Below are 12,732 nucleotides of genomic sequence, written 5' to 3'. Positions count from 1 at the left end.
AAATTTTCGACATTTTGTGCGGGAGGTAGCAGAAGGAGTGGACCGATATTGCCCGTCTCCGAACTCAATCCTAGTTTGACAAAAATATTACGATATATCAACTTTGGATCAAATAAAATACTTCCTTTTAGTGTTATCGTGCGCACCAGTCAGACAGACAGACGGACGGACATCGCTAGATCGACTCCAAATAACCTGAAACAGATTTGGTTCAAAGAGAACTAGGCTGTAGAAACTCTATTTCCATGAGGCACTTTCTGGCCGTATCAAATGATATATACCCTCTGTAGCCATATGTCTGAAGGTATAATGAGTCATAAATCATCAGAATACTGAATATCAGCAGGTACCGTTCCATTAGGGGTAAGTAAGTAAGTCTAAGTATCGAATTTTAAACAATTGTGTTTTCGAAAAATACCGTTACATTGGCTCCACCTGAAAACGTGGATCTATATAGACAATTCTTTCCATCACAATTTTATGTAACTATGCTTCTGTAGAGCTGAAACCCTCTGACTGGAATGAAAGAAACCCTCAATAATGTTCCTCAAAACGGAACAGGTTTGCAATATTTGACGATCGTTACGAATATGATGATGTCTTCCCGGCGAAAACAATGTTTTTTTTTTGCGACATTGTATTTAATATGGCCTTAGTTACTGCAGTAAAAATATTCCTTACACTGGCCTTGACTTTTTCATTAGTGCCTTTGTTTTCATCCTATGTAAGCTCTATTATTAAAATGCTATTCCTTCTTATCTGAAGGAAATTACACATTTTTTATGATTTCTCACCAATGCTCTGTCACAATTAACATTTACACCCTTTGCTGTGGATAATTGTTTTCCGAACACAATTATCTCGGCATTATGTTGAAAAGTTTTAATTAAGTTTATAGTTTGTTGGAGTTTTTAGAAAGTTTGTTAATATTGTTCGCCAACAATATCACAATTAATAAGTTTTCATTTCATTACAGTGTCCACAATGTTACTCATATAAATGCTTTGTCAGTTGTATGTATGTAGGTGTACCATTAGAATCATTGCTATGGCCGATTGGGGAGATAATTGTTATTAAAATGTTACAGTTTGGCATTGCCATTTTACAAAGGGACATAGAAGACTATTTAACTATCAGTGTTTTGGTAGTTAAGAATGTTTCAATGCAGCGCAGTCTATATATGTACATGTGGACGTATGATACTTATTTGAAAATTGATTTTAATTATCATACGCCCACAGGCCCACAATAATATGTATCAAAAGTAAGAAAGAGCTTAAAAGGCGGCAATCTTAAACTATTTTCCCTTCATTTAAGAATAGATTTTACATTATAAATATATTCAGCAATATAAATAAATAGAGAATAAATAAACATACAAATAAAATTAAAATTATTCCAGTGACAGCAGATTATATTGTTTACAACAGTTCGAAAGCATTTTGGTGAGAATTTTCCAGAAAAAAAGTTATTCGTGATGGAATTCAAGCGTGATAGTGTGATTTCTTTTCTTTCTTTTTCTAGAAAACCTCAAGTGGCTATCGTTAAAGCAAGCCAGCATTTAAATGTGAATAAATCTTTTGTGTCTCGTACCATCGCTCGTTTCCGTGATACTGGTAGCGTAGCCCGACGTCAAGGAAGTGGATGGAAGAAAACAGCAACATCAGCAGAAATGATTCGAAAAGTAAAGAAGCGACTTGATCGAAACCCGCGTCGCAGTTGCCGAAAAATGGCTCGTGAGATGAACATATCGTAATATTCCATTCGGCAAGTATTGTAAAATGAGCTTAGGGTAAAGCCTTTGAAATTCCAAAAAGTGCAAGAACTTACAGCGCAACAGAAAGAAAATAGACTCAAAAGAGCTAAAGAGTTGCTTCGCTTGGCCGAAAGTTGTGAACTGCCGAATTTGGTTTTCTCCGATGAGAAAACATTCATTGCCCAGCAGTTTGTAAGCAAACAAAATGATTGTGTTTACTTGCCAAAGAGGTCAGCTGAAAATGTGCACCTTCGGTTGGCCACCAGAACTCACGCGCCAGCCATGGTGATGGTGTGGGCCGCCATAACAGCCGATGGTCGCTCTCCGCTCGTATTAATCGACCGTGGCATCAGAATAAATGCCAAATATTATCGCGAAAATATTCTGGAGGTTGTATTAAAGCTTTGGGCATGCAAACATTTTGGCCACAGACATTGGACATTCCAACAGGACTCAGCACCATCGCACTCAGCACCCAAAAGTGGTTACAAAATGAGGTTCCTCGCTTCATTTCCAGTGCACAATGGCCACTAAATTCTCCGGATACCAACCCGCTGGACTATTGTGTCTGGAGTATTTTGGAAAGCAAGGTTGGCACTTAAAAATACCAAAGTGTCGATCACCTCAAGCTAGCTCTCTGCAGGGAATGGACCAAAATACCGCAGAGCAACATTCGGGCAGTGTGTGACGGTTTCATTGGCCGTTTGAAGGCCACAATTCGTGCCAAAGGTGACCAATTCGAACAAATCTAAACTTATTCTGAAATGTTATGCTATTTCCCGCATTTTCTGTTTTCGTTCAATGAAATTTAAAAAAAAAAATGTAAAAATTAGGGTTTTTGACTTTATTACAGTTTTTTATCTCACCCTGTGTATGGGAGCTATATTCTAATTTGAACCGATCTTGATAATATTTGGCAGAGATATTCCCGAGCTCTGTAAGATATCTGGCGCCAAATATCATTGTTATCGAATGCATATTACGAATGTGAGGGACTTAAACACCAAATCGGATAAAACATATATGTGGGAGCTATAGCTATATCTGAACCGATTTTCGCCAAATTTATTTTTACTGACTTCGGTCGGATATACCAGAATTCAGTTAATTTGGACTAATAGTGGGTATTTGGTGCACAATTAATCTGAAATCGGTTTAGGATATATATGGGAGCTATATCAAAATCTGAATTGATCGTGAACAAATTTGACACACGTAATATACTTTGTCATGGAATGCATATTACGCTAAACCCCCAAATCGGAGAAAATAAATATGGGCTATATCTGAACCAATTTGCACCAAATTTGAAGTACTGCTTTCTAGGATGAATTCAGTCTGTTTGGGCTGATATTAGCAATTTGGTGCACACTAAACCTGATATCGGATAATGATATATATAGAAGCTAATCTGAACCGATCTCGATAAAATTATACAGAGATATTTTTGATCAGTATCTGATGTTTGGTACCAAATATCATTCTTCTGGAGTGCATATTACGCATGTGAGGGACTTTAAACTCCAAGGATAAAACATATATTTGGAGCTATATCTGAACAGATTTTCTCCAAATTTGATGTATTTGCTTCTAGACAGAATTCGGTGCGATGTACCAAAATATAGGACATTTCGACTTTTACTGGTCATTTGGTGCACAACTATCCCGAAATCGGTTGAAGATAAATGGGAGCTATATCTAAAATTGAACTGATTCTCACCAATTTCAATAGGGGTTGTCCTTGTGCTCAACAAATGCTGTTTAGAAAATTTCATCTCAATCGGATAATGAATGCGACCTTCATTTTGTTCAAGAGAATACATGGACAGACTAACGGAAAGACAGACTGACAAGCATAAAACGACTCAGAAAGTGATTATATGAAGATCGTCAAAAGTAACTATGGGTCTATCTCGCTTCCTTTTCCATGTTACAAATAAATGCACAAAGACATAATACCCTTACCACTATGTGGTGTGGGGTATACAAATAACTTCGCCTGATTCTGATTTTCTACGGTGATTTTATTAGAGGTTCACCGTTTGCAACAGTCCTAGCTCACTTGTGGGAACATTCTGATCTGCCTAGTCCTAGCTCACTTGTGGGAACATTCTGATCTGCCTCTGTTTCCTACACCCCTCCACGTTACTTAAAAAAATACCAATGTTCTCACATATGTATAATTAATCAAATACAGTTTATTTAACCCACGGCCCAAATCCGATTTATTTTCAATACTTTTCATAAAATATTATCCATAAACTTTTTCCAACAAAGTGAAAACGCTGTAGGTTATCTTTACCAGTACCTGTAGCCTTCGCAAATTAACTGGATACGATTTGACAATTAAAATCTAAAATTTGGAGAACAATGTAAAATAATTTTTTCAAATGACCTCAAATCATATATGCTCTGTTCCTGAACCTGCAAGAATATACTAGTTTTGCAATTTTCTTCGACCGACATTCTTGCAGTTCTGGAACATGGCAATTGACTTACTGCACATGGTTTCTGGGATCTCAGGAGCAACAACTTCAAAACTACTTGTGTGCGAACATCATAATTAAACCAGTTTATATCATAGGCGGCTGTTGAAATCTGCAGACTTTCATAGAACACCTCGTTGGAAAAGTAGTATAACAGAAAAGCTTGGGTAAACACCATGGTGATATAAACTGTTATAATGCATTTTTGAGTTACAGTCTTTACCTGGAATATGAAATTATTAATACAATTATTTTATAACTTTTATTTAATTAATTTATTTTTTTTAAATAATTTTTTTGTTTATGTGAATATTTCCTTACCAAGATAAATGATAACAGCATAATGCACAGCACAATGACAAATAGTAAAAAGTCCATTAGGGCAATAAAACCGCACAGCTCATTGATTTGTTCAATGAAACTGCCAAAAATATAATAAATTAAATATATTATTTAAATTTATTTAAATTATATATTTTATACCTTATTAATCTCAAATGCAACTTAATGCACTCAACAATTTTCCTCTCAACAATTTTCGAAGAAACCTCTGTACAAGTTCTACTCAGTTTATATTGCAATACCTTTGATATGGCTATGGCAAACATAAAATACGATATAAACATTGCTGTAAATGCTATAAATATACACATCGCCGAGAGGTTTAAAACACTTTGGCCCGTTAGCAGTATCTCATACCAGGGACTTTGATACTCTTTCAAATAGGGTACGTATATGCCAAAAATAAATTCTGAAAAGATATACAAAATATTAAATTTTTTATACACTCCACCATTATATGGATATATTAAGTTTGTCATTCCGTTTGTAACACCTCGTTCGCCTGTCGGCCTGGCCGTATATGGAAATCACTCTGACTTCTGAAGGAAATGAAATAGGCTAATAATATTTTGTTCAGATGTATTTTATATCTGCAAGACTTTTGGTATTGAAGATGGGCCAAGGAGATCTAGGGTTTGGTATAGAATTGTATCGCACGAATTTGCTGTAAATTTGCAATTTGTGTCCCCAGTATGTGGGCAACATTTGTTAATAGAACTGTCTGTATTAGTAGAAGTTTTGGAATAGTCCCCACATGACTGTACCTCCTTTTCCACACTCGGAGCATTGCAGAGTTCTCGCTATAGTAATATCGAATACTCTTCCAAATTTCTTGATTGTTCAAGTCTGGGTAATTGTCAAATCCACCCGGTAGAATTGTTGTATCATCCCGGATTCACTGTTTCATTGTCCCGTGGTCCAAATGCTTATACAGGTCTTGACTCGGAGATACGTTAGCCTTACCAATCCCAGATACGTTCACCTCAGCACGGACCGAAGACTGCTACGTTAAAGTTAGCATATGTAGAATAACAATAAACGTACTTGAACCGAAACAAATGTCTTTCTCTTTCTGTCTCAACAAATAAACTTCTGCATCTCGACTAGCTATTCCTGCCCAAAGGGAGAAATCCTGTCATTACAAGTGTCTTCGGCAATATGGCAGATACAAATAGGAGGCATATTTTGTTTAGAAATTTTAATCTTAAATCGAGTTGACAAAGTGCTCTTTTTTGGCTCTTTTCTCAAAATATGGTTGAAAACTCCCTTTAAATGGAATCGTAGTATGTAAAAATATTTTACAAAATGTATTGTCATAAAATTCTACAAAAAGTGCAAAAATACGTCGAAGTCTAAGTCTTACCCAAACGCAAGGAAATCATATACATAAACTGAAGTGGCGTATTAGTATTAAAGCCGTATTTTATGTGAGTCTGTGCAAAAATCTCCAACAATGAATTATTTTAGAAGGATGACGTCAAAGACAAATATATTCTTCATCAGATTTCACAATTAGTTACTAAAGAAAATAAATCTATATCACCATTGTATGCCAAAAACAAATATTTGTATCAAAATTCCCAAGAAACAAGATATTTCTCGATTTTTATCCATTTTTTCATTTGATTTTTTTCGAGTTTACGCCTGAAGTAACATAAAATTTCGTCTCAGGCTGAAGGTTTTATTAGAAGAAATGTTTTGCACAAAGTTCCAATATATATCTCAGAATAAATTATATGTATAGGTACAATTGTTTTCAAAATAATTTCTTTCGAAATTTATGTGCTAAATTATGTAAAAGTTATGTTTGTTTTTTACTGTTGAACACTTTTCATGTCCGAGTCAAAATTTCCCTTTCTACTTCATTTTTTGGTGAAAGCGTTGTGGAAAGAATTGTTCGAAATCGGATTTCATTTCTCTAAACAAAAGAAATTTCTAACATCTATATGTACCATGAAAAAAAATATTATTAATTTTTGTTAACAAAAATTTGATTATTTTTGAAAATTTAGCAATTTTTCCCAATCCGCTGCAAATTTTATCATATATTGGCTCTAAGGCCAATCATTTTAAAGCCCTTATATGGGTTTGACATTATTCGATTCGAAGTCTCCAAATCTAATCATTTCATTTCAGTCTGTCTGTAGTAATCACGCTAACTTTTCAAAGGATTCAGATGTAAGTCTAAAATTTTGCACACATGTCTATTTGCCAGTAGGCAGGTTAAGGTTAAGTTCTTACACTGAACGAAAAATGCTTCATTGTATCAATTAACCGGATTCGTTGATTTTTTTCATTGATGAAATAAAAGCTACATTAATATAATAAATTTTTTGTTCATGCAATGAAAACTTACGTTGCTTTTAAATTCAATGATTCAGTATTCGGTATTTTGATGATGTTTTTTTACCGGAATTATTTCAAATTTCGTATTTAAAGTTCATAATAGGTATTAGAGCTCATAACAAAAATTACATATGAAGAAACACGTCTTCATATAGCCCCCCTATAAGGGTTATCCCATATGCAGGTCCACGTCATCGTATAGACCCATATAACGAAACCTCCCGATATTCGGTATTTTGATGATTTTTTTGACATTATTAACCGGAATTGTTTTAAATTCTGTAGTTAAATTTCGTAATGAGAACTTTGCTTCTTTTTTACTTGTTAGTACTTAAATTGCAATTTTTGTTCAGTTTCACAAAATTTCTCAATCAAAATCTCACACTTCGTATTACTAATTATCAGACTTTAAAGGTTTTCTTTATTATTCCGGAAAGAATTATGGAAATTGTTTCAAAATTTTTCAATTTGAACTTAAACGAGTAGGATATTAGTAAAATTATTGCAAATGGACCCTTTTTGTACAGTAATAGTACATATTTCTCTAAACCACCATTTAGGAAAACCAAATTTTAGGATTCAAGCTCTATCTATTCTCTCAGCGGAAAATGTTGTGTCATTTAGTACTTTTCGTACCATTATAGTTTAAATTTCCAAACCCACCTTCATATCTCACTTCCAGAGGCCTCGGTATTAAATTTGAGGATTTTAGCCCTATCCTTTCACCCAACAACAAATTTAATAATTTTAATACTTTTCGTATAAAAATAGGATGCATACCTAAACTATAGTCAAACATTAAACTCAGATACCATCAGTAATCTAAATATCATATTTTAGAATTTTATCTCTATCCCTTCATCTAATACCAAATATGGTACCAGTCAGTAGACTATAGTATATATAGTCAACTATAGTACACATTTCCGAAACCACCTCCATATATCCAGGCTACACTGAACAGCGATCCTAATACCAACTTTTAGAACTCAAGCAATATCTGTTCACCCAATACCACATTTTAGCACATATAGAATATATAGTTCTTTTCGGGCACTTGCAGTGTGCATTTCCAAAACACCCTCTTTATAACAAACCACAAACCATCCACCAACAGGGACCATTATAAAATATTTCAAAATTCTAGCTTCATCCGTTCACCCTAAACCAAACTGTTCCAAATTTAGCACCATTACTTTTCCAACAATTATAGTACACATTTTCAAAATCAACTCCATAATTTAGCCACAGCAACCGAATTTTAGGATGTTATCTCTATTCCTTTACCCAATACTAAATTCAGTACTATTTAGTACTTCTCGTACAATTATGGTACACATTTCCAAAACCACTTCCATATCTTAATTCCAGAGATCTCAATATCACCCAATACCCAATTTAGTACCATTTAGTACTTTTCGGACAAATATAGAACGCTTTTCTAAACCACCGTCCAATCTCAAACACAAATAGAAGCCTTAAAATCAAATTTCATAATTTTATCTTTATCCATTCACCCAATACGAAATAAAGTACCATTCAGTACTTTTCGTACAATTATAAATATTACACATACCGAAGTAACCTCCAAGTGTCCAGGATTTTTCAAAAGACCAGCTATAATTCTGAATATTTTAAAGGATTAGCTATAATTGTGGATTTTTAAACAACCAGCTACAATTGATAATTTTTTTATGAACAGCTAAAAATTTGATTATTTAGAAGACAAGTTATAATGGTGGGGTTTTAAAGGACCACATTTAATTGTGGATTTTTCAAAGGACCAACTATAATTGCGGATATTTTAAAAGACCAGCTATAATATTGGGTTACTTAAAGGTCCAGCTATATTGGTGGGTTTTCACAGTACCACCTATAATTGTGGATTTTTTAAAGAACAAACCTTTATTGTGGACTTGTTAATGGACCAGCGGATAGTGAATATTTAACCCCGGATTTTTAAGGACCCGATGTGGTCACAACTTTCATTCCAAATATTATATTTAGAATTATTATAAAAATCAATATTTTTCCTATACTCACCCCTCTCCTCCGAAATGATGGGAAACACTGTAAATCCCACCGTTGTCAGCATGCCCATGATGAGATTTATTTTCGATATTTTCAAAACCATCGCCGTATGGTCTTCCATTATTCGACATATTTCCGCATCACGTTCCATCATCAACTCCTCATACATCTGCCTGATATGCTCCAATAATTTACAGAATTTTTTACGATTCGTTACCATGACCACGGTTCTCAAAAATGTGTTGAACATTAGCATGGTCATGTAGATGTCGTGTATTTTGTCATTCAGCTCTTTTTGCGTTAAACACAAATCCATCAATTGAAAAATATTTAACACGAAGAAGGGTATGTAGGTAAAATATTGACGCCAATTATCATCGATGAGAACTGACCAGAATTTGAGAATTCTCACATTGAACCACAACATTGGAACATCTTCAATATTTTTAATTTTGTTAGAGTATTTTGAAATTTGTTGTTCTTTTTGTTGCATGGAAATCCTCATATTGTTTTTCTCGTTTAAAAGAGAGGTAATTTTTATTCTGTTACTTTCCACTTGGAGGTTTGGTAGAATATTGTTGCCCAATCACTACTTTGTTGTTAGTATTTCGACACATGGTGTGTTGAGTTTGAATTATTTATCATTTGAATAACTTATTTTAAAAGTTTGAAAATTTCTCACCAAACTTTAACTTCCTCTGGTGTTTTTAATTACCAGAAAAACATGAAATTTCAAAAGTTTCAAACAAAAAATAAGGTATAACAAAAAGGGCGACAATATTTTGATTTGATGTGTATACGTAGTGATAATACTAATACGCCCTACTATCCATGTCGGGATTTCCTCCATTAATTACTGGTTTGTTTAATCGTTACTGTTACGTTTGAATCTAGAAAAAAGCCGCAGATTCAGTTTTGAGTCAAAATTGTACTATAGCACTTTTCCAATGTTTTTAAAAATATTTTCAAAATGCACAATTGTTTCAGCGTGAAAACATTTTTTTTATTAAAACTTCATGCATCGCAGTCAATTTTTAGATTTTCAATGTTTACCTTTTCACCAAAAAATCTTCGAAGTCTTTCATTTTGGAATTTACCGAGAGGGTATTAGTAAAACCATTGCACAATGGACCCACATCCAATCTCTCTGTCCAAAACAATTTCATCCGCTCCATATGTAAACCTAAAAAACCAACAGTGACCTCAATATTCAAATTTCATTGTTTCAGCTCTATCACTTCACTCAATATCAAATTTAGTAACATTTAGTATATATTTCTAAAATAATCTACATCTCTCCATCCTAAACACCAATAATGATCCAATTTTAGTACCATTTATTAAATTTCGTACAATTATAGTATACATTTCCAAAACCATCTCCATATCTCAATATCAGCTACAAACATACACCTTAATATGCAATTTGAGGATTCCAGCCATATCCCTTTATCCAATGACAAATTTGGTATTATTGAGTACTTTTCGTACAAATTTAGTACACATTACCAATACCACCTCCGTACCTTAACCACAGACACCAAAAGTGACCTTAATGTGGAATTTCGGGATTCCAGCTCAATCGGTTCACACAAATCCAAATTTAATCAAATTTTATTCATATCAGTACTAATTTCCAAAACTTCCTATAGAACCCAATCCTAAACTCAGCAAGTAAAATTGTATCAGTCGGTTTTGCCGACAGATGTATGACCCCCAGACTTGAGTTATGATTATTCAATCTGTTGACTCTTTATGCGGAAGATTCCGAAGCAGTTGGCCACTATTGACCAATTCGTATCTGAACTAATACTACAAACGGGTCAGATTTGGATTATATAGACTATTTCCTATACTTTATATGTGCAAAGATATAGTATTCCATTTTAATCTAATACAGCTAAAAATATTGGTATGTGCAAAATTTGAACGGAATGGAACATTTATATTCAATTTTATTCGAAATCATAATTTTCGATAAATTAAATATTCATATCAGATTCTTGGTTAAGAAAAATATTTAGATGTTGAAAGCTGTAAAGAATCGTCGACTTGTTTCGCAAGTTGACAGATATAAGTATTTTGACGCTTCGTGGGTGTGGTACCAGAAGGTGTTGGTAGATATCTATCATTTTCACAACAGATCTTGTGCTAGCAAAAATGTTTGGATGTGTGAAATTAGAAGAGAGTTGAATGCTTATTTCTTTCTTCTTTTTTTTTTTCAAAATTCTGAATACTTTTTTGGGGTAGTACCAGAAGAAGTGTGCCTAAATATCCAATTCTCGCAGCAGATTTTGTATTAGTGAAAGTAATTGCATGTGTGACATTTGAAGAGAACAGGATAGTTATTTCGGATTTTATGATAGTTTCGGTTATTCAAAACTTTGATGACCCTTTGTGAGCGAGGTACCAGCAGATATGGTCTGATCTCTATCTTCTTTATAACAGAGCTTGCGTTGATAGATGTATTGAAATGTACCAAGTCTAAATGAATGCCAGATGTCACATTAGCGTTTTATGAGATTCATGAAGATTCGAAATTTTGACCTTTTGTGAGGAGATACCACAACGAGCGGACCGATATATTCCATCCTCAAACCAGATCTTGGGTTAAATTATTGTGATGTGTGTAATTTTAAGACAATCGGACTCTTACATCACATTTTATAAGAGTTACAGTTATTCAAAATTTTGACCCATATTGGGTGAGGTCCTTCATGGAGTGGACCGATATTGTCCATTTTCACACCTGAACTAGCACAGATGCAAATATTGGGATTCGCAAAGTTGGGGCAAAATTGGATTGTCCTTTCTCTTTCTGTGCAGTAAATTATTTTCTTTGAAAATGTTGATATTTTGTGTGGGGGGTACCGGAAGGAGTTGGCCGATTTTGCCCATATCCGAAATCGATCTAAATTTGACAATAATATTACTATGTGCCAATTTTGAATGAAATCGGATACCCCCTTCGAGAGTTATCGTGCCCACCAGCCAGTCCGACAGATGGACGAACAGACGGACATCGCTAGATCGACCACAAATTTCCTAAAACGGACTTGATCCAAAGTTATTTCAATAAGGCACGTTTTGCCCTATCAAATATTTCGTTTTGCCCTGCAGCCATATGGCTGAGGCTATACAAAATATGGCTTATATCGACAAAATAAAGTAATATTGGGATGTACCGTTATATGGGGTCGTTACTAAAATGTGGACCTACCATTCCAATATATAGTCCTTGACATTGTAAGGTAACAAGTAGTCTTGCACCAAAATTCATCCACCTCTGCAAATTCCTTCTAGTTCTAGTTTTGGCCACTGTTTATACAAACTCAAGACATAGAGCGGCGCCGAACATATGGTATTCTACACCACTCAAATGTCATATGTCTGATACCAATATATATTTGGTACTAATTCCTACACTTTGTGCACTTTCAAAATCACCTTCTCTTTCTCAGTCCACCTTACTTAAATTATCTTATCGTTTAGGCAACATTAGTGGTACAAAAATTGGTACCACCTATTATACACAATTTTAGTACTTTTCGTACAAAGCCCCCTACAACAATAGAGTCTGCCATTCTGGTTTTTTATGTTCAGTAATTACCGCCTTGCAATATGTATCGAATATCTTAGATACATCATTTACATCTATACACTCTCAGGTAAATCATAGCGATCGCACTATACAAAACTCCCATACATATGATTTGTCAAATTCTGTTGTTACGATATTTAGCATACTTTTATAACTACGCTATGCTGTAC

General features: G+C 34.2%; 1 protein-coding gene across 1 annotated transcript; it reads right to left on the bottom strand.

Annotated features, from left to right (window-relative positions):
• Nucleotides 1–4,007: 4,007 nt before the first annotated feature.
• LOC101898385 (odorant receptor 30a-like) lies at nucleotides 4,008–9,223 on the bottom strand. Its single transcript, XM_059118375.1, has 5 exons — nucleotides 8,974–9,223; nucleotides 4,726–4,993; nucleotides 4,564–4,663; nucleotides 4,256–4,465; nucleotides 4,008–4,109 (listed from the first exon to the last, which is right to left on the bottom strand). The coding sequence occupies exons 1-5, from the start codon at nucleotides 9,221–9,223 to the stop codon at nucleotides 4,008–4,010; spliced, it is 930 nt and encodes a 309-aa protein (XP_058974358.1).
• Between the last annotated feature and the right edge of the window lie 3,509 nt (nucleotides 9,224–12,732).

This window comes from Musca domestica, unplaced genomic scaffold (genome assembly GCF_030504385.1).
Source record: "Musca domestica strain aabys unplaced genomic scaffold, Musca_domestica.polishedcontigs.V.1.1 123, whole genome shotgun sequence".
In the NCBI taxonomy this organism is placed as follows: Eukaryota; Metazoa; Arthropoda; class Insecta; order Diptera; family Muscidae; genus Musca; species Musca domestica.
Note: the sequence above shows the minus strand (reverse complement) of the source record. Positions and strands in the feature narration are given on the sequence as shown.

Bases quoted from the DNA above. Each gene is read 5' to 3' on its own strand.
- LOC101898385 (XM_059118375.1), bottom strand. From the start codon at position 9,223: ATGACCATGCTAATGTTCAACACATTTTTGAGAACCGTGGTCATGGTA. The intron at 4,466-4,563 runs GTAAGGAAATAT...TTCATATTCCAG, and splicing joins TGCTGTTATCATTTATCTTG to GTAAAGACTGTAACTCAAAA. The intron at 4,110-4,255 runs GTAAGTCAATTG...TCCAAATTTTAG, and splicing joins GATCCCAGAAACCATGTGCA to ATTTTAATTGTCAAATCGTA.